General features: G+C 39.9%; 1 protein-coding gene across 13 annotated transcripts in view; it reads right to left on the bottom strand.

The window, feature by feature from the left end:
- Positions 1 to 23,201, bottom strand: part of INPP4B (inositol polyphosphate-4-phosphatase type II B) — a 708,587-nt gene that overhangs the window by 308,983 nt on the left and 376,403 nt on the right. For 11 of the 13 annotated variants that reach the window (XM_066232845.1, XM_066232867.1, XM_066232856.1 and 8 more), the window contains 2 exons: positions 13,259 to 13,377; positions 11,070 to 11,186 (listed from right to left, as the gene is read on the bottom strand). In XM_066232845.1, the coding sequence (XP_066088942.1) occupies positions 11,070 to 11,186; positions 13,259 to 13,377 (236 nt within the window). Of the gene's footprint in view, positions 1 to 8,541; positions 8,601 to 11,069; positions 11,187 to 13,258; positions 13,459 to 23,201 lie in introns of those variants that run through there. The other 2 variants (XM_066232928.1, XM_066232917.1) reach the window with 2 other exon arrangements.

The following is a 23,201-nucleotide window of genomic DNA, read 5'->3' as shown; positions in this document are numbered from 1 at the left end:
CTAGCTGTAATTATCATTCCATTCAAATAACTCTAAGGAAAGTCTACATTTCCGTAGAATTTCCCTTTGTTCCGCTCTGCCACAACATATATAAACTTATGGTAATTAAAAGCTATTCCTAGCTGCCGCAGACTAACCTTTTAAATCACTGGGTTCTAGCCCTTTCTAATCAGAAAAGAAATGTTTTGGCCAAGCGTCACATTTCAGCTTTGCAAAACCAAGAGGGAATGGGAAGCCAGGCGAGGCACATATCCTCTGAGCCCATGTGGGTCCGCTTAAGGGAGTGCGTCCACAGAGAGCATTCACTAAGCTTCCACCTGCACTTCTAGCTGTGACAAGTGACAAGAACGCTGCTGCAGGACCAGACGGAGCTGGCCAGTCAGGAGCTGAAGGCCTAAGCCACTGGACAACTGAGAAATACTTGAAAAGTCTAAGAATGATGTCAGTCTTCCCGAGTTGAGAGAAGTGAGGCAAAGCACCAATACCTCTCAGTTCAGGGTCCTAGTTAGACTGTGAAAATCTCAGTGGTTCATTCTCCCATCACTTGATTGCTGTTAGCAGATAAAAAAACAGATGCTCCTAGAGCAAACTGGAAAAATGGATACATCACCCAGTTTCCTGACATGAACACAGCACACAAAGATGCTCCCACTGGGGACTGTCCCCAGCCAGTTCTCCTTAGTTATTTTGGAGAGTTCCCAAGGGTTGCACCAAGTATTGCAAATGATTACCATTTTCTTCCTCTTCTGCTCTGGGTGATGTTTCATTCCCTACAGATGACCTCTGACAGTCCGTCCCTCCTGTCTGCCCTGGCACTGAAGCCCCGCCCTCCTCCAAATCCTATAGCCTTCCAGCACTACCGACAGCCCCGTGCGAAATCAATATTTTTGATTCAAACACTTTGATTCAAACACTTCGTTCAATTTTCCCACCCTTCCACTGAATGAACATGGAAGAACTTTTAAATATTACAGAAATTAAGCCACCATCCCTGCTTGCATAGATATGATTTTCTACTTCTACTTTTCCCCTCTTGTTTGTGCCATATCTGATCCTGTAAAATGGGTAGCTTTCTCCATAGTCTAAAAGTTTTCTTTAAAAAATTTCCCTACTAGACTGTAGTCTCTTCCATTATTTTATAAGAGCTTTAATGTCATTTAGTCTATATATTTAATTAATCCACTTGAAATATATTTTTATAAGTAGAATAAAATGAGGCTGAAATATTTTTTCTTCCAGATGGATAGTCATTTAACCATCACTTTTTTTATACTAAATAATCTATTCTTTGCCCACTGAGTTTAAACCATCTAAATCATAGAGTTAGTTATTATGTATCCTGGAATCTGCTTCAGGATTTGATATCCAGCTTCACTTCTCATATTTAATCATTCCTATGATCATACAAATTTGATTGCAGTGGGCTTTATAGTGTTTTGATGTTTTGGAGTTTGAAACTCATCAATTTTAAATGTGTCCTTAGCTATTCTTAGATATTGACATTTTAAAATAATCTTTAAAATCATTTTATCCAATCCTCAATATCCCTCTCCATAAAAATATTTTTGCTATTTTATTTGGAATTATATTGAATTTATGATACAATTTCTGTTTTATGATTTTATTTTCTTCCCACACAAGTGTGTTTTCCCATTTATAAAAAATCTTATTTTAGGCCCTGGCCGGTTGGCTCAGCTGTAGAGCGTCGGCCTGGCGTGCGGGGGACCCGGGTTCGATTCCCAGCCAGGGCACATAGGAGACACACCCATTTGCTTCTCCAACCCCCCCCCCCTCCTCTCTGTCTCTCTCTTCCCCTCCCGCAGCCAAGGCTCCATTGCCACAAAGATGGCCCGGGCACTGGGGATGGCTCCTTGGCCTCTGCCCCAGGCACTAGAGTGGCTCTGGTCGTGGCAGAGCGACGCCCCGGAGGGGCAGAGCATTGCCCCCTGGTGGGCAGAGCATCGTCCCTGGTGGGCGTGCCGGGTGGATCCCGGTCGGGCGCATGCGGGAGTCTGTCTGACTGTCTCTCTCCGTTTCCAGCTTCAGAAAAATACAAAAAAAATAAATAAATCTTATTTTACATTGTTCAATAATATTTTATACTTTTCTATGTAATATATACTACAAAAGAGAGAAGCTATTGACTTTTAAATATATTAACTTGTAGCCAACCAACTTACCAAATAATCATATTTGGTCTCTTAGGCTTTCTAGACATTTTAGTATCATATATCTCATATCAATAGAGAATTAGTTTTGCTTCTTGCTTTCCAAATTTTATACAAGTAATATAATTACCCCATTGTATTTTCTATAGCTTCCAAGAAAATACTGAATAATAATAATGATAGTACTTAATTGTCTATTTTAAATGATTTTAAAATTTTATTTATAACATTTATATTATTTTATTAGAATATATTTTTATTATACTTTTATAATACTATCTATTTTATATTAGCAATGGCAACTAGATTTATTTAATGCCTATTTACCATGCAATGACATAATGAAATGAGTTTTCTCCTTCAGTTATTAATAAAATGGATTATGTTGACAGATGTACTTATATCGAACCATATTACTTTCCTGAAATAAACTCTGCTTGGTCAGACCATTTAACTTTTTCCACACAGATGAATTCTACTGAATACTATAAATATTTGTAATATTTGTATCTGTGTTTTTAACTGAAATTTGGTTATAGCTTTTGTTTTTAGCACTTATCAGTTTATGGTATTAAACTTATCTAGCCTTTACAAAATGAACTGGGGAAGCTTTCTTTTTTCCCCCCCACTATGACCAGGGTATATTGTGTGGGTACCAATGATTCATAGAGATTCCCAGCACAATGCCAACAAATGCCCCAGAAGGAGTAACTGTTTCCCATCTAGGCTGTGTTTCTAGATCACCTCATTACCTAAATTTCTGTTCATTTATGCTAAGGAATCAGAGAGCTTTTCAAAACTGTTGGGAAGATACCCATCAAATTAGATTTATGTAGCTATGACTACATTCTAATCTGTGGACTCAACAGGCTCCAACTAGAATCACCCTGCAATTCCCTCTGCCACTCTTCTCAATGATATCTCATGATGCTTCAAAATAAAAGTGCTCACTGCTTAAACACTTAAAGAAAGTAGAAAATTAAAAGCCATTCTTGACTGTTTGATGGAGGTAGGACGGTGTAGAATAAGAGTCCGGCATTCGATTAGGAAACACAGGGTGGGTTAGGCTTCTCCATGTTTGTGCTGAACATGAATGAAGTTGCCAGCTCTGACAAGAGAAGGGGAAGTGGCCTTACCTAATTGTTTCTATTTTAATTAGAAAAAGGCAAATTAATTCTTGATGTTATTATTTTTTCTTTTTAAGACGAGGTTAAATGATGCTTCTATAACTTCCACATCTGTAGACAGCAAAGGGTGAAGGTACTGAGATGACAGTTCTGCTGAGCTTCATGAATGAATGAGGAGGCTACCTCGCAAACAGCTGCTCTGCTATTGCCAAAAAAAATATTTGTAGGAAACTTGTTTTGTTTCATGAGTAAATTCAATTCCTTATTTCACTGTCAAAGAGTCAGTCATTCTCCATGCCAAACAGCATCATTTTCTAGGGGGAATTGAGGAGGTATCCATGACTACCCTTTTCTTTATTATGAAAGCCCAAATGAAAACAAGAAAGAAAAAACTAACAAATGCCCTGAATAGATGACACAGAACAAGGACTATGCGAGTGCAGATGACAGCAGCACACAGTGAGAGCAGAAATACGCAAGGAAAGGGAAAAGAATGTCAGGAGGGGCATGGAATACACTGCATTGGACATGCAAACTGCAGACAAGGGGAGATAAAAGACAGAGATAGAAGTGCATAAAGTCAAAGGGAAGAACTTAAGTATGTAGCACTTCTGCTCTGGTTAAGATGCAAATAGTGGCCCTGGCCGGTTGGCTCAGTGGTAGAGTGTCGGCCTGGCGTGCAGGAGTCCCAGGTTCGATTCTGGCCAGGGCACAAAGGAGAAGCGCCCATCTGCTTCTCTACCCCTCCCCCTCTCCTTCCTCTCTGTCTCTCTCTTCCCCTCCCGCAACCAAGGCTCCATTGGAGCAAAGTTGGCCTGGGCGCTGAGGATGGCTCTGTGGCCTCTGCCTCAGGCGCTAGAATGGCTCTGATTGCAGTAGAGCGACACCCCAGATGGGCAGAGCATCGCCCCCTAGTGGCCATGCCAGGTGGATCCCGGTCGGGAGCATGCGGGAGACTATCTGACTGCCTCTCCATTTCCAGCTTCGGAAAAATACAAAAAAAAAAAAAAAAAAAAAAGATGCAAATAGTGGGTCCCGGAGGGTTGGCTCAGTGGTAGAGCGTCACCTGGCATGCGGAAGTCCTGCGTTTGATTCCCAGTCAAGGCACACAGAAGTAACCTAGTAGAGCAGGGGTCGGGAACTTTTTTGGCTGACAGAGCCATGAACGCCGCATATTTTAAAATGTAATTCCATGAGAGCCATACAATGACCCGTGTACATTATGCATTAACCAATAAAAATTTGGTGTTGTCCCGGAGGACAGCTGTGATTGGTTCCAGCCATTCGCAACCATGAACATGAGCGGTAGGAAATGAATGGATTGTAATACATGAGAATGTTTTATATTTTTAACATTATTATTATTTTTTTTATTAAAGATTTGCCTGCGAGCCAGATGCAGCTATCAAAAGAGCCACATCTGGCTTGAGAGCCATAGGTTCCTGACCCCTAATGTAGAGCATTGCCCAGTGTGTGGAAAGTCCTGGGTTTGATTCCCAGTCAGGGCACATAGGAAAAGTGACCATCTGCTTTTCCACCCCCCCACCTTCTTTCTCTCCCCCTCCCGCAGCCATGGCTTTAATGGTTTGAACAAATTTTCCCTAGGTGCTGAGGATGGCTCCATGACCTTGGATTCAGGTGCTAAAATAGCTTGGTTGCCGAGCAATGGATCAGCAGCCCCAAATGGGCAGAGCATCACTTGGTAGGGGCTTGCTGGGTGGATCCCAGTAGGGGCGCATGTGGGAGTCTGTCTTTGCCTCCCTGTCTCACACTGAATAATAATAATAAAAAAGATGCAAAAAATTGCCATGAGGCTGTTATCCCCATTGTAATACTGACAAGTCAGATACACTATCAAAGCTTTTGTTAAACCCATCAGAAAACTGAGGATGTCAATAAGCCAAAATGAAATAAAGTCCAGGGAGTGACAGACTAGACCTAGTGGAAGAGATGCTCATCGCTGGTATTCCGGGAAGAGCAGGCAGAAGGGGATCCTCTGTAGAAACCAGCTGGCCTTGTAATGACCTTTTAATGAGCACACATGATCTGGCATGAGAGGTCTGAGTCCTGCGGGGCCCCAGCCATAGCGTGAGTCTCACCCATCCACCTACTCTTTCTCACTAGACTTCACACTGTGAAGGAGGGTATGTCAATGTCCAGGGGAGCTAACAGCTTCATCCTGGGCTCCACAGGGCTTTTTCCAATGCCCATACAGGACATGGGATCTGCCCATGTCCTAGGCTGAAGCTTGGGAGGGAAAAGGGGGACAGTTGGGAGTTGAAAAAAAATTGCCCCAAGAATCTTCAACTTGGTTTCACGTAGAAAAATGAATTACTATAATTCACTACATTAACAGAATAAATAAGAAAAACCTTTAAGCATCTTAATACATATCAAAAATTAGCTGACTAAACTGAACACTATTCATAATAAAAACACAGAAGAAAATCAGGACTAGAGGGAAATCCCTTAATCTGATAAAAGGAATCTATGAAAAAACATACTTTCTGGTGCAATATTAAACACTTTTCTGCTAAGTTTAGGAACAAAACCAGGATTTGCACTGTTCTCACTCCTATGAATATTGCCCTGACGTTCCAGTGCACTCGGCCAGTGCCGTATGGGAAGAGAAAGTGCACAGTGACTGGAGGGGAACACGAATCTTTCCTTATTCACAGATAACATGATTGGGTATTTACAAAATTCTATGTAATCTAAAAATAATCCTTTAGAAGTAATATGTGAATTTAGTAAGGCAGTAGAATATAAAGCCAATATACAAAACAATTGTATTTATATCTATTAACAAACAAGTGTTGAAAACCATGCTTTAAAAATTACCTTAGTATAAAAAAATCAAATACCCCTAGAAATAAATCTAAAAAAAAAATATTATAACCACAAACAAATGATCTGAACACAAATACACTGCTGATAAAATTTAAATATCTAAATAAATCAAATTTTATATGCCTACCATATTTATAAATCAATAGGTTACATATTGTTAAGATATCCATTCTCTCTGAATTGATCTATAGATTCAACATAATTCTAATAAAAAATTCCAACAGGTTTTCTTGAAGAAATTGACAACCTTTCAGAAAATGTATAAGGAAAGACAAATCCTCTACAATAGGCAAAACAAAACAAAACGAAAAAACTCAAAATGTTGATGAAAAGAACAAAGCTGGCAAAGATAGATCGCTTGAGTTATCTGATTTCAGGACTTACTATAAAGCTAAAATAATCATGCTATTGTCATAAAGCCAGACAAAGAGATCAATGGGACAGAATGGAACATCCAGAAACAAATCCACATGTATCAGTAGACAACTGATTTACCAGTCAAGGCACCAACTAAATTCCGTGGAGGAAAAAGACAACTTTGATACCTAGCTTAATTTGAGATATTTTTTCAGAGAGAGAGAGAGAAAAACATCAATTTGTTGTTCTGCTTATTTATGCTTCTGTACGTGCCCTGTATGGTTAGCTCTTGTACATGCCCGGACCTGGGATTGAACTCACAAATTTGGTGTACTGGGATGACATTCTAACCTACTGAGCTACACAGCTAGGCCTCAGGGAATTTTAAAATAGAGCATACAACTAGAATATATCCAGAAGACATTAACTTCACTGTTAGAAGTTGGGTTCTCATACCTAAAGTTGGGGTCTAATTTCAAACGCTAAAGTCCCCACCAAACAGCTGACTGTTAGAGCAGCCCATATTCAGAAAATAAATAATTTCCTCATGGTGAGGAAAATAATAAAGTCACTCTCATTCGCATGATGACCTTATGGCCCCCATACCCCACCTCTCCATACTGCAGTGAGTGGGGAGGATGAAAAAGAGTAGGAGGAAACAATAGTCGTTCTGAATCAACAGTTAGACTCTTCTCATTTGTTACAATGATTAATTGCATTTCTACTAACCTTAGTAAAACAATCAATCTTAGGCCTAGTAGAGGAATACAAGAAAAACAGCTAGTTAGACATGGCTGTATCAAGGGCACAAATGACAGGCTATCATTTCTCTGTAAAAATATCTAATAGTAACATGTATGCAAATGAATATAAAATAAAAAAGTAACAAATTTACTTGACTAGTTAACTCCAAGTAACCATACACTCAGTAGGAAAAGATAAGCAACTTAGTCATCTGACTCAACTAACTAGAATTCAGCCAATAATACGGGGTCAGCTAATAGGATCAATGGTTGCTAGGATCAAATATTAAAGCTACTTTTAAATATATGGATTCACACAATTCATTAACTTTCCAAAACTCATAAATATTCATAATCTCATTTCTTAAGCCTTAAAAGTATTATGTTCCTCCCTCATACACTGTTGGTGGGAATGTAAAGTAGTACAACCATTATGGAAGAAAGTATGGTGGTTCCTCAAAAAACTGAAAATAGAACTACCTTATGACCCAGCAATCCCTCTACTGGGTATATATCCCAAAAACTCAGAAACATTGATACGTAAAGACACATGCAGCCCCATGTTTATTGCAGCATTGTTCACAGTGGCCAGGACATGGAAACAACCAAAAAGCCCATCAATAGATGACTGGATAAAGAAGATGTGGCACATATACACTATGGAATACTACTCAGCCATAAGAAATGATGACATCGGAACATTACAGCAAAATGGTGGGATCTTGATAACATGATACGAAGCGAAATAAGTAAATCAGAAAAAACCAGGAACTGTATTATTCCATACGTAGGTGGGACATAATAGTGAAACTAAGAGACATTGATAAGAGTGTGGTGGTTACGGGGGGGAGGGGGGAATGGGAGAGGGAAAGAGGGTGGGGAGGGGCACAAAGAAAACAAGATAGAAGGTGACAGAGGACAATCTGACTTTGGGTGGTGGGTATGCAACATAATTGAACGACAAGATAACCTGGACTTGTTATCTTTGAATATATGTATCCTGATTTATTGATGTCACCCCATTAAAAAAAAATAAAATTATTAAAAAAAAAAAAGTATTATGTTCCTAAAAAGCTTAAGTTAATAAATGTTCATAATTATAAACTGTAGTTTAAACTCACTTCCTGCCACCCCTTTCCCCACACGACTCCACCCCAAAGAAACACTTCAGCCAGGAGAGAAAAAGGGCCCGGATGAAGAGTCTGTGTCCCTGGGGACTATTAGCATATTAATGAACTGTGTTCCTATTTACAACACCAGAGTTAAGTGTTAGTTATTTTAAGGACGAAGTTATACCTTAATTAACAACACGTGGTAAATGAAAGCTGGTTGCTTTTCTTAGGTATGTTCCAATTTCACAAGTCTTACTTCACAGCAGGGATTCCAGTGCACCCAATACTCTCACGTGGTAATACCTCTGATTGAGGAAGAAAGTCTTTATATGATTAGTTTCCAGAAATAGAACCAACAAAAAAAAGCATAATCAATGAGTAAACTAATTATCCCTAAAGCATTAACATACATGCACATCATAAACAAGGGGAGGGAGGAGGGGACAGGAACACCTTTGGTGTTTCATATTTCTAACGCTAATATTTCTGAAGACTTATCAAGCCCAAGAGTTTCGGAGCATCATCTCGATGTCTGTAGCATAGAGTTTCTAGAACTCGGTGCCTCCCATAGCCCCTGTCCTGTCTATGCCCCGGGCCTGTTGGGAAGATTGAATTTGACCATGTGCTTGAGAGAACATAGCCTCATAGTCACGGCTTCTCCTTCCCTGTCATCTTGATCGTTTCTCTGATTATTACTTCTCTGCACAGTTACATGTCCCCCTCCCCCCGGGCCATTTGCACCATCTCCCTCTCCTGCCCAACTTTATGATTTGTCCCCGTTCTCTTCATTTTTCTCTCTTCTCTGACAGAGGGAAATAGGCCATCAATCTGCGCACGGAGGCCTTGTACATAGTCTCTCAACCCTGTCAGATCAGTCCAAGTGGTCCACTCCTTTTTCACACATGACCTCAAAAATCAAGGGAAATGGAAAGAAAAAATAAACAAAACTCTCAAGCAAATATTTTTTGGTTACCAGTTTGAACCCCAGTTTCGCATTGCAAAATGTTTTTATCTTTCCCCTCTTCTCCAAGGAAATCAGAAATAATAAATATAGGCCCTCTTAAAAATAAACAGCAAATAAAGAAAAAGATTTAGTTAATATTCCCTTTTTTATTTGTATGACTTCTGAAGGGCTGTGAGGCAGCAGTCAGACCAAGAAGACGATGAAAGCAGCAACCTACACTTATCAATCTGTAACTTTTAGTCTTGTAAATATTTACCTGTATTGACTTATTTAACCTTCACAACCCCAAAAGGTAGATACTATAAATAAACAGAGACACTGAGAATTCATTCTCCCAGGGTCACAAAGCTAGTAAATGTAACGAGACCAGACAGTCAGCCTTCATAAGAGGTGTACCAGACTATTCCACCATAAATATTTCTATTCCACATATATGCTGTGCATTTAAGAGGCCATTCCTTCTGCACTTTTTTTAAATGAACTTTTCTGGGATTAAGATGAATAGAAATTCCTTCAATACAGACTATATTTTTCTCTATTAAATATACTCACCATCCATCTATGTTATATATTTTGTGGTAGGGAACAGAAAGGGAAGACGGAGTCAGGAGCAACACAGAAATGCCTCAGTGAAGGTACACTTTAAAGTTCAGTCTTCTCGCCTGACCTGTGGTGGCACAGTGGATAAAGCATCGACCTGGAACGCTGAGGTCATTGGTTCAAAACCCTGCACTTGTCTGGTCAAGGCACATATGGGAGTTGATGCTTCCTGCTCCTCCCCGCTTTCTCTCTCTCTCTCCTCTCTAAAATGAATAAGTCTTAAAAAAATAAAATAAAGTTCAGTCTTCCCTGGACAAGATGCCCTGTGATTCTCTGGGTCTAGCAGCATCCCTGGACTTCATCCAGAATTCTCCTGGAACCTATTGGCCCACTTGCCTTCAAAGTGTCTCCTGGTTTGTGTTTCCCTGTTGACCAGCAAGATGCCCTGCCTTGGAAACAGATGCCCTGCCTGGGCATCTTAAAGGAGACTTAAAGGAGAAGGCTCATTTTAACCCCCGTTCCTGATGCCTACCAATCACATTCTCTCCAGTCCAGAAATTATAAGAAAGGCCTCCAGAGACAATGCCTGGGTATTTAACTATCTACCCAGGAAATCTGGTTGAAGTGGAGGAAAAGTCAGACTAGATAGGAAGACTGAAGAATCAGGGACAAAAAAGTCATTGGGACTTTATACGACTTTCATGGAAAGAGGAGAATGAAGGCTCCTGCCTAGTGCTTCCATTATCTTTGTTTGTTTGGCTGCCAGAAACAACTTCAGGAAATACAGGGGCACTTTCTCTCTGTACAGTATGTAAAAGAATAAACTGCAAAGGTAGACCACTTTGTCAATCCCATTTCAGAGTAATTACAATATCCAGACAGTTGTGAACCATTCTTTAATTTCTTCCACTAGCATTCTACCCACAGTATTACTCCCTTCAGCAACTTCTTAAAACAACAACAAAAATATCAACTCAAAGATCAAACCAGCCTTCCCGAAAAAGAGAAAAATCTTGTGATCTTACCCAATTGCCAATCTGGCATGAAGCCAAAGGAATTTGGGGAAAAAAAAATTCAGGCAAACTAGAAAGAGAAGACAAGCATCAACACAGCACAAATACCCTCTTTGAAAAATGCCAGTTACATTAAAAAAAAAAGTGTGTAAAAGCATAACTTTGCAAAAGACCGAAAGAAGTACAAGTACTTACAGTGTCGTGAGACTTATCCTTGACATCATAGACTGTGAGCTTTATTTTGGTCTCCTCATAGATGGGATACTCCGATGGGAATGTGACACCCGTCAGGAACAGTGGGTCTCTTGTTCCCTGGAAGAGCACAGGCAGACAACTTTGATTCAACAAGGCAGCAACTGCAGAGGCAGCAGGCAGCACTACATGAGAAGGCAGAAAGGGCGGCTGGTCTGTTTGTTTTTCTAGGAAACTGTTCTATGAAGAAAGACCTGAATTAGCAAATGATACTCGGAGGCAACAATAGGACTCAAGGCCCCAGCGTCCTGATAAAGATGTTAATAGTACATGGCCCTGCTTCCTTGTCAAGCTGCTAATCCTCTTGAAAACCAATTTATTTTCATTATCTGCAGAATCCTTCTTTGGGGTCAGCAGTCCGTCCATTTAGAATACATGTATTGAATAGAACCTGTAATGGATGCATACAGGTTAAGGTATTGACTGATCACATTAAAATGAAGCAGTTTCTTATAGAGAACCATTTGGGAAGCATATGCTGTCCATTCATTTCCTGTCTGTAATGATTCCATCGAAAGTCATGCTCTGATAATGCTCATTTGTTTTTAGATATTCAGCTGTGTTGTTGTTGTTTTTCTCAGACCGATTAGAAAACTAATGAAAGAAACTAAATATGACGGATTGGGGGCTGGGAAATGACCAGCTCAGGATAGAGAGCACAGGAAATCTCACTGTCTCAGAATTCAATTTTTAGAGAGCTGATATCCAACATTAAATTTCATATCTATATCTAAGTATCTATAGTATTGCTGAATATCATGGAGATATTTGCTAGAGTTTTGTAAGCCCAAGTAATTCACTGGTTCATTCATTCTTTCTTCTCTTGATCCAATAAATACTACTTTTGTTCCTCACTGTGTTAGACACTTCAGAACAGGAAGCGAATAAAACAGCCCCGAACAACTACATATATATATATATATATATATATATATATATATATATATATTCAAATCTAAAAATTGGAAGTGTGTCATCATAAATGCTTTCTTTTACATTCTGATGACATTTTTAAAATAATGGAGTTGGAATCATACTTGAAAAAAATTTTCTTTCACAGAAAATGCACCACTTTACAATTTCAGTCATTTTCTTTATATGAATAAGACTATTTTGTTTGTTCAACTCCAGCATTCACTACAAAATTACACCAGCATTGGAGCCCAAAGTTTCCACCGGGCAGACTCAGGGCAGCATGCGGGATCTGGGTCACTTCCATTGGAGAAATGAGAGTTCAGTGCGAATCATTTATTCCACTAAGTGCATCAAGACGCAGGTCAGCACTGAGCCAGCCGGGTCTGAAGTGGGTTCTTACAGAGCAAGTCCTCATTCAAAACAGACAGGGCTTATAGGTCTTAGCACTTTCTTTAGTCCCAGATATTCAAACAAGTTATCTCTCCTCCGCTAACATTGTGAAATACACGTGATAAGAACAAAATAATCAAAAGGGAAACACTTCCTCTTTTGAATCTGATCCAACCTAATAACCAGTTTCCTCTTGACACATGTTGAATGTTCTGTTAGCACTAATAAATGTAAATAGGAAATCTCTCGTCTGATGAGTAATATTTACACCTTTTGCCTAGAAATATTAATTTCTCAGAATCATCACGTACCTCTCTCTGGAAAATATTTTTCTTTCAAAAGACAGACACAAACAGCTGAGAATAGTTTGCACAGCCAGACTGAAGAACACAGGAAAAAAATGAAAAGGGCAAAAAACCCCCAAAACATTCAACAGATTTAAAACTTCCCTGGGTATTTTACAACTTCCTTCCCCCCCAAAAAATAAACAATCATTCCATTTAATTTAATATATATAATGTTATTATATTATATTATTATATATGTGTGTTTGCGTGTGTGTGTGTGTTTTCCTATTTGCTTCTCTATTACAGGATTCCAAGTGGGGATTTTTCTTTCTGTTTACTAAATAAAAAGGTATTTTATGAAAAAGGCAAGTTCTTCCCCCATTTGTTGATTCTGGGAAGTGACCAATGCAAGCTTTATAACCTCAGGTATGCGTTCCGAAAGGACAGAGGGCAGGAACACAGCGCAGCCGCAGGCCCGGGGACTGACTTCTTTCAGCGGCTTGCAAGAATCCCGGAGAGACTGAGCGCGCGGGAGCTCACCTCCACAATCTCGGTGCTGGAGTATCTTGTCAGCCCCTGCTCCGCGGGGTGGATCACGGAGATCTGCACCAGGGTGTTCAGCTTCCGATCACGGACAGGAGCCACCAGATCCTTGCACGCTGGCAGCGGCAGAGCAAAGAGAAAGAAAAGAAACTGACTCCGTATCTCGGGGAAAACTTCTGTTCCAAGTTGGAAGTAAACTTAGCTACCGGCGCTGAATGAAATCTGCGGGGACTCGGGCTGACTTTACAGAGGAAGTCCCTTGGAAATACCTTACAGAAATAGGAAGTCACGTGCTGCGGAGCTGAATTGAGAGTTCATTTCCACTGGCCACATTTGCAGCTCTTGCAAGTCCGGACTGCCCTGGGATCCCCAGCTCTCGTGTGTCACTAGGTACACACAGCTCCAGGGACTTGAGGGACTTTAAAGAGTCATTAACCCTGGTCTTTAATTCTCACTCTTGGACTAAAGAAACTGAGTCAGGAAACTTCGCTGTCCCGTGTTGACACTGGCTGGATTAGTTCAAAGGCTGAAATGCACACTAGCCCCTTACCTAGCTATTCCCTCGAGCTAGCCTCGGATAGACAGACACTGGGACAGAAACTGGGTGGAGAGGCAGGGCTCAGCCACTAGGGAAAGGCAGAGGAGGAGGCAGAGGAGGGGTTAAAAACAACAACCCCGCCCTCAGTCTGGGATCCCAGCCAAGTCTGGGAGGGAGAAATGTGGAATAAAGATGGGTTAAATTCCAGCCTGGGGGGCCACCAATGTAAGAAATTTCCCTTGAGACACCAGGCTCATATTACAGACTCTCATCACCACATCCCACAGATACGTGGATGTTTTCTCCTCCCACATACCATTCTCACAATTTGAGCAAGAAAAAACCCAAATATATATGTATTCCTTTGCCGTAAGCCCAACATCTCTTCTCAGTGTGCTTCCTTTCTTGGCTTTGAAATAGTAACTTGACTACCCACACTTGCAACTTGAAGTGTGACGCAAAGTTTCCTCACTGAAGGGGTTCAAGCCTGGCTCAGGTGTGGTTTTATGCAGGCTGGAGCTGTGGGGAAACTGAGAAGTAGCCCTGGTCCCGGGTTCTGCCTCTAACCAGCGCAGGAAGAGAAGGAAGGAGGTGTGTATTGAAACTACTGGGACAGGGGGACTAGGGCTAACTCTGCAACTTGAAAGCAAAGTATTAATAATTATCACCTTTCAATTGCTTACAGATCATCTCATTTGGTAGAATCAGAATGGGACAGCAGGAGCTTTGGAACAAAGCAGGCTTACTTTTCCCTGAGTCCTACCAGCTAACCAGTGCTGGGCAAAGTTAACTTAATTAACTCCATCTTGCAAGACTTTTCGAGACCCTTTTATTCCTGTATGGCATTTTGTCATCATTTTTCCTTATTTAAACCACATGCGCTAGCTTAGGGAAGCATGTATGGAAAAAAAGAATAGCCACAGTTAACCCTCACTATTTTTTGAAGCATTTTAGTACTTTTCTTTTTATTTCTCCAAATGGTGTTTTGAATTATTTTAGTTTTATATATTAGGAATGAGCAGCTTGAAAATACTAGCCAGTTACATTTATATCACTAGACCTCTCGGTGGTTTGCTTACATCACACACCATTAGTTCCATTTCTCTTCCTGGCTTCCTGAATTCCTCTCTCGCACAATGGCGCTGCTGTTTGGAAGAGCCCTTAGCAGTATTCTTTATTGCTCAACCCAAAAGAGCTACAGTTTTATAAAGTACTCATATGAGGTTTCAACACTGTCAACATATCACCGGAAAGGGGAAAAAAAAGTTAGATTTAGACTTTACTGTTCTTAAGTGGTTATTCTGATCATTTCCTTTGCTTGTATATAAATGTGTTTAATTTTATCACTCTTGGTTTTCAGCTCACCCTGTACAGCTCTCTTCCCATTTACTGGTATTGACATATATCTGTCCTTAGATTTTGAAGCTGGAGTCTTCTTGTTTCAAACCCATGTCTCTCTCTCACTTTATGGTCTCCTTGCTACCTTATGACACTTTGGCTCAAAATAAGTTACTCTTCTTCTGATTTCTTATCAGACTTGATTGTGGGCTGTGGTTATTTCCCAGAAGTGAGCAGCTGTTCTCTGTTTTATCAGAGAGATTCTCAGACTCACTCCTAATAAAAACAGAGAAAAACTCCATTCGAATGAAATGTTCTGTCCAAACCCATCTGTAGCTTCCCCAATGCAGGTGAAGCCAAAACAGTAATAATGGCACTTCGTGTTTCTTTACATTCTAAAACTAAAAGCAGGTATAGAAAACAATGACTCAAGTCAAACCCTGGGGTACACATATCTCTTTTCTCAACACCCCGGAGAATTGACTGCTCCCTAATGCATATGGAGCATGATGTCATGCAAAGGCCCTCGGATTGGTAAGAATTTGAGCTGTATATCTCAGATTCCCTGTTTCCTAGTTATGTGTCATTAATTCCCAAACTCTTTTTTTAATTGATTTTAGAGAGAAAAGGAAGGAGAGAGAAATACAGAAACAGAAACAGTGATCTGTTCCTGAATGCGCCCAGACCGGGGATCAAACCAGCAACCTCTCTGCTTCGGGATGATGCTCCAACCAACCGAGCTATCTGGCCAGGGCAAGTCTCAAACTCTTAAGACACTCAATTTCCTCATTTGTCCACCTGTTTCTCTGGGTGGAGGTGAGGAAGGAATTATGCCCTTCTTATGCAGGGACTTTTTTTTTAAATGTAAAATAAAGTTTACTGATATCATTATACCAATATTTATCAATATTAATTCCAAATTGACCACTATGTAGTGTTCTGTAAAATAATTGTTTATTGACTCAGTCCTATTCACATAACCCCTTAAGAGCTGTCACCAGCTCCAACAGTTCTTTGTATTTACCAAACCCAGGACATGAGTCATTCATTGCATTTCATAATGTGAAACCCACACACACCATGGCTCTGCACATACTAAAACTGTCCCACTGGACAGGGTGAGAAATGATGAGTGATTGTACTGTTTCATGCAGAGATTACTCAGTCGATCACAGTAAAGTCTAACTTGCACAGGAATTACTCATAGACAGTAAGAAGCCTGAAAAATCTGTTTTCAGAAATAAAAAAAAAATGTTCTATTGGTCTGCCAGCCATACTTAACCACTGCCCATTATTACTCAAGCAGAACTGTGCTCTAGGAATGACCCTCATAAATGGCCTGCTTCTGTGGTTTTGTATTTTTAAAAATTCTTGAATCAAATAGGTCATGATAAATAAATGCTTCTTAGCAATTGGTCATTCATCAGTAGACTTTTACTTTTATTTCTGCCTTTTACTGGCTTTGTTTTGGACTAAGCCATTTAAAAGTATTCTCAGAGCTCAGAAGAGTTAAAAGACACAAAATGTTAATAGGTTGGGATTTAAATGGCTTATGTCCATTGAATTGACTACTTTTTTTTTATTTTACTGAAATGGGGGAAAATAACAGTTTAGAAGTAGTGAGTGGTTTTTCAAAAAATTATAATTTTAAATATTTATTTATGAAAAACAAAAGAGCTACCAGAGACTATTTTTCCCGTTGACTTTGCTATAATTACTAGTATGGTGAGGGCCCTCTTTCTATTATTATCAGTTTTAAGTAAGATGCCGATGGGCAGCTCTAGCTCCGATTTGTATAGGAGCCAGAGGATGCTCATTCTGCTAGAAGAAAATCCTCAGTAGAAGTGAATGATAAAAACAAATGGAGCTTTACCATCTCAGGGGAGGGCTAGGCACTGAGTCAAATGGCAAGCTTAGGCTGTGTCAGAAGAGGGGACTGCTATTCAAATTCATTGCCTAAAGAAACAAAAGCCCACAGTGGCTTGATCTGAGGATTTGTCCAAAGTTTGAAATCCCAGCCACTGCATAGGGCTAAAGCTGTAAGAGCCACACCAAATGCATCTGTGACTCAATTTGGTCCAAGAACCAGAAGTAGCCAACCTCTGTTCTAGATGCTTAAAGCTACTGCTGGGATTCTCAGGAAGAGACCATCTTTTTCCCAGAAGTTCTTCAAGTATTTGAGAGTCTACAAGTTAAAGGGCAGGCTCTTACAGTATTAACATTCTGTCTACATAAAAATGCTGGGGTATTTTTGTTTTTGTTTTTTTAATTCAGTGAGAGAGGAGGCAGAGACAGACTCTGACCAGGATTCAGCCAGAAAGCCCACTAGGGGGTGATGCTCTGCCCATCTGGGTCATTGCTTCGTTGCTCAGCAACTGAGCTCTTCTTAAGGCCTGAGGCAGAGGCTCCAGGGAGCCATCCTCAATACCCGGGGCCAATTCACTTCAATTGAGCCATGGCTGCAGGAGGAGGGTAGACAGAGGAGAGAGAAAGAGAGAGAGAGAGAAGCAAGAGGGGGAGGGGTGGAGAAGCAGATGGGCACTTCTCCTGTGTGCCCTGACTAGGAATTAAACCCAGGACATCCACATGCCTGTACCACTGAGCCAACTGGACAAGGAAAAAATAATTTTTTATAAAAGATCAGTTTTTGTTTCATTCAGCTATCATTTCTAAATCATGCCAAGTCTGTCGAGTCCAGAGAATCATTCTATATTTCTAGTCAACTCTGGCTGGAAGCCTATAATTATCTCTTGACTCCTCTAACAGAGAACTCAGTCTCAACAATAACCATTTTAAAGTAAAACACAACTGTTCTTTCAGGTGCCTTTGAATACAGCAGCACTGACCACATCCTAGTAGTTCTAAGACATGCCCTGGATGTGGAGTGCACAAATCCGCAAAGGTGCCTGCCACAAGTGCTCATGATAGCAGTGGTGTGACCCACCAGGGTGGTATGAGTCCCCTGTCCACTCCAAGCAACTGTCCTTTTCCCCATAAGAACTCTGTCTTCTGTGAAATCAGGTCATTTTTCCTGCCTCACTCCATTTCATCTCTTCTTGCTATTCAGTGTTGGTGGCAGCTAACAAAGGCAATGCTCTTTTCTTCAGAACAAAGCAATGGCACAAGCAGAGGAGATGTGGGTGGAGCATTTTAACAAGTGTTTCCACATCTCTGCAGTACTGTTCTTCAATTAGCCATAGGAAAGTTAGGCTAGAGGGGAAGTACACAGTGTAGCATATACACAATAATTTTTTTATTTTTACTTGAGATAAAATTATATTGAAACCTAGACCTAGTCTAAGGAGTAATATGCCTTTGGATAAGTGACTCTATCTCTTTGAGCCTCTTTCTTATCTTTAAAATGAAATAAAAGAACAAATTTCATAGTTTTGTTATAAATATCATATTAAGTAAAGTATATAGAATGTACGCACATAGTAGGCTCTTAAAATTATTATTAACATTAATATGAATATAGCTATACACTGACACAAGAATGGATTTTATCTATCCAATATTCTTTTTTTTTTTTTTAAGTGAGAGGAAGAGAGACAGACTTTGCATGCACCCTGGCTGGGATCTGCCTAGCAATCTCTGTCTGGGGCCAATGCTCAGTCAATTGAGCTATCCTCAGCACCTGAGGCTGACACGTTTAAACCAACCTAACTATTCTTAGCACTCAGGGCTGACACTTGAACTAATCAAGCCACTGGCTGTGAAAGGGAAAGAGAGATAGAAGGGGAAGAATTAGGGTGAGAAGCAGATGGTTGCTTCTCATGTGTGCCCTGACTAGGGATTGAAGCCAGGACATCTGCATGCAGGGATGATGCTCTATCCACAAAGCCAACTAGCCAGGGCCCTAGCCAATATTCTTATAACAATTATGTGCTCAAGATAGTCCAGGCTGGTCTTGATTATGTGTAACCTTATTCTTTCTCAATAAAATCATTTTATTACACTGTATATCTGTGACTTTTGTGTACTTCCTTGTTTTCATGGGAATAAGTAAAAGAAATGTGAAAACTTTTTACTGAATTGTTAAATTCAGACATCATAGGTTTCATGAATCTATCCCCTTCTGTGCAGCCAGATGGACAAACTCACCTTCGTTAATTTCACCTGTGACCCGGAACTTCCAAATGAGAAGCCAAATATAAAAGAAAGCTTTATTTTCTGTCTGCCTTCAGTTGTGCTACATGTAAATAGTCAACTCACCCTATAAGCAGAGTTTAAGCTGGGAAGTAAGTTACTTTACTCTGAGGACAATACCCCATATGGAGGCATTATCTTAACAACTGACTAGAGGGGTCACAGAAACACTTGCTCTTCTGCTCTGCATACTTCCTTCATCAAAAAGGAAGATTGTTAATTCTAATAAAGCTTCTTTTTCTTACAATTTAAAAGAAATGTTATAGCAAGATCCCAATACAGTTCCATAGAAGCACACTTTTTATACTCTTTAAAGACTATTCATAGGGGAAATGAAAGACATGAATCCATGTCCCTCTAGGGCAAATAAGGCCAAGGTGGAGAGGACAGGAGACATCCTGAGTAGAAACACTGTTAGCCTTCTGCTAACAGGACTTTGGGGAAATAATCATCTGGCTTCCAGCTTCCCCCAACATTCCCATTCTGACCTTACCACCACTGAGAGGATCAGGACGATCCTAAGGCTGTGGTGTGGGTAGATTCTTCCAGCCTAGAGAACAGTTTTTTATATACTTTCCAAATTCTTTTTTTCCTTTTTTTTATTTTTTGTGAGAGAGACAGAAAGAGGGACAAATAGAGACAGACAGAAAAGAAGAAGAGAGATGAGAAGCATCAATTCTTCATTGCAACACTTTAGTTGTTCATTGATTACTTTCTCATATGTGCCTTGAAGTGGGGTGGGGGCTACAGTGGAGCGAGTAACCCTTTGCTCAAGTCAGTAACCTTGGGCTTAAGCCAGCAACCATGGGATCATGTCCGTGATCTTTTGCTCAAGCCAGCAAGCCCGTGCTCAAGCTGGTGAGCCCGCGCTCAAGCCCAATGAGTCCTCGCTCAAGCTGGCGACCTCAGGGTTTCAAACCTGGGTCCTCTGCATCCAGGCTGATGCTCTATCCACTACACCCACCACCTGGTCAGGCTACTTTTCAAATTCTTAATATCATATTTGGTCAGGTTTCCAAAACATCACATTGATATCTTGTTATTTGTACTTAGAAAATTAGATGCCACTGATCAATTGATATGACAATTTGGGCTATGTTTCCAGTACAGTAAATTACTGGAATTCATTATATGGTTTCCCACTTACCATTCTATATCACCGATTACATCTAGATTAAATCAATTTACATCATACATGAAAAGATCTATGTAGCACTGAAAAGCCTAATAGCCCTTCTGTCTAGTTACTTTGCCATTATGAAATCCTTTCCTTTTTAAAAGTTGCTTCTGCCTGTCTGTGTTTTATTCTTTCCTTTTCTCAGGAATATTAAAACCACAATCTTCTAATGACTAGGACCTCAACCTCTACAGTTCAGATCCCATGAGTGGATTCAGAAGTCAGTATTGCCTCGGTCCCGGGCACTGCATTCCACGGTGATTCAGTTGTGTGTAATAAAGGACTGACAATACACTGACCCTGCCTCATCCTAATGTCCACACAATGAGCATTTCCTAAAGAGTGAAGAACACTATTCACTCTTGAATACTTTCTTGAGATTATTTCTTAGAAAAATGTGGCTGGGTATCATACCAAGCTGACTTATAGCCATCATACCCATCCTTTGTCTGTTCCATCTCCTGTACAGAATCTGTAGGAGTCTAATTAATTGAGCTGAGTGTCACATCTTGTCCTCCCTGTTCCTTTTAGCTTATTTTCAACTGATAGGCCTATTTTCTATAATTTTCCTGATTTGATATTATTCCTTTGTGTCCTCTGCTATCTCAAACATCCTCCCTAACATGTGTTTCTCTCTTCAGTCTGAAAGAGGAGGTGATCAAAGCCATCACTTGTATATTCATAGGTCTTGGGACTATTGGGGTCAGAAATACAACTTTCTTAACAAACCACTGCTTCTCTGTTCAGTGGAGTAACTATTTTTTAAGCCTTTATAGAAATAAAACAAAAATGTGTTATTTTTCCTTTTAATGATTGTGAGGGAGATTTTAATTAAGACACAGTTGCTTAAATAATATGTGAACCATGTGTAGCTGTCAATATAAGCAATACTTTTTCTTTGAAAAAAAAATGTATTAAGTTGGTACAGAAAAAATAATTTAAAAATTTGGATTTACTTTTTTCTGTTTTTTTTTTAGCGGATTGAGTTCAAAATATTAATATTCCAAATTCAAAAGGAGGATCTTTCAAGGAAAATAAATATACTCACGTAACTTGAACAAACAGCATTAATTTTAGGTTTCCAGAAATTTAGGGGTAAAAAGGTAATTCAGTGTTTAATGTTTCAAGATAAGAAATCTTACATTTACACACACATACAAAATAAAGAAATAAAGCCATCCGAATAAGAGAATCCCTTACATGCACTAAAATAATGCTTTTGTTTGCTTCTATACTGCCACAATAAAATGCTAATACCAGACAAATTTTAAGGTTGTTCTCATTGAAGATTACACATGAAGCTTGCAAAGCATATGGGGAGGGAGCAGGAAGCACCATTTACTGCGCACTTACTATGTGCCCGGTAGTGCCAAGCTTATCCTGTGCTTGTGTTAGCTCTTGTCCAGAGCTATGTGCCTACTGCTGCCTTGTCCCACACTTCCAGGTCCGTATTTTTAACATATCAGTCAACCATGTAGACCACAACATACGGCTCAAGGATGAAGACTATTTATTTATTTATTTCCACCAGTAGCGCAATATTTGGCACCCTGAGTTAATATATTGTCAATAACATCATTCTGATCCATCTGGTCCTCTGTGTGTTCAGTGGTGATTTCACTTTGCAACAAAAACTTTAAGACTCAATATACTGGTAACAGAATTCAAGTAAAAATCGAGGAAAGGACGATACTAATGCCATAGGGACAAGACAGGTGACAGTTATTGAGGAATATAGGCAATAATTTGCCAGAGAAAACTGAAGAGATTTTTGTGACAGAAATACTGCTTTAGACTTCTTGCTGCACTAAGATTGGAGCACCACTACTCCTAAATTTCATTTCAATGAATTCACTTATAAATTAAACTGATTTCTTTAATGCTAAAAGCTAGATTCAGAAAAAGAAAAATAGGTCCTGAAATAATATGTGTTACTCCCCCTCACCACCAATAGAACAATATAAAGACACGCCAGCATATTTTTATATGTGTCTGTGTGTGTTGCATAAAAACATGTTAGCCTGACTAGGTAGTGGCACAGTGGATAGAGCGTCAGACTGGAACACAGAGGACCCAGGCTCGAAGCCCCGAGGTCGCCAGCCTGAGTACGGGCTCATCTAATTTGAGCAAGGCTCACCAGCTTGAGCCCAAGGTTGCTGGCTTGAGCAAGGGGTCACTTGGTCTGTTGTAGCGCCCCCCCCCAAGGCACATATGAGAAAGCAATCAGTGAACAACTAAGGTGTCACAACAAAGAATTGATGCTTCTCATCTCTCTCCCTTCCTGTCTGTCTGTCCCTATCTGTCCCTCTCTCTGTTACACACAAAAAAAGAAAGAAAACAAAAAAACCATGTTAGCCTTTTTAAAAAATTAGTGGCTCAGAAGATGAAAGTCACTTCCTTCTTTGGGAACATTATACATACTAAAATAAACTACCCACTTAGTAGCGTTTGTCAATTTAAGTATCATGAAAGAATTTAGAGAGATAAAAGGAGCCTCTGCCTGGGACAATGGTACTCTCTCAGGAAATGCTCTTTGACACTCCCCGTTGGGGAGCAATGAAGACGCCAGCTGTACAGAAGACAGTATATTTGCATATGAAAAGAACAAATTTGGTCTAAATCACTACTGTCAGTCCCAGAAGACTCTCCTTCTCTAGCTATTCCCTACTGCAACAGCTTCGCCATGTCAAGCCTCAGAAAATTCTATTCTGTCTTATTTCTATGAATATTACCAGGGG

This window comes from Saccopteryx bilineata, chromosome 1 (genome assembly GCF_036850765.1).
Source record: "Saccopteryx bilineata isolate mSacBil1 chromosome 1, mSacBil1_pri_phased_curated, whole genome shotgun sequence".
In the NCBI taxonomy this organism is placed as follows: Eukaryota; Metazoa; Chordata; class Mammalia; order Chiroptera; family Emballonuridae; genus Saccopteryx; species Saccopteryx bilineata.
This window is presented reverse-complemented; position numbering and strand designations above follow the sequence as displayed.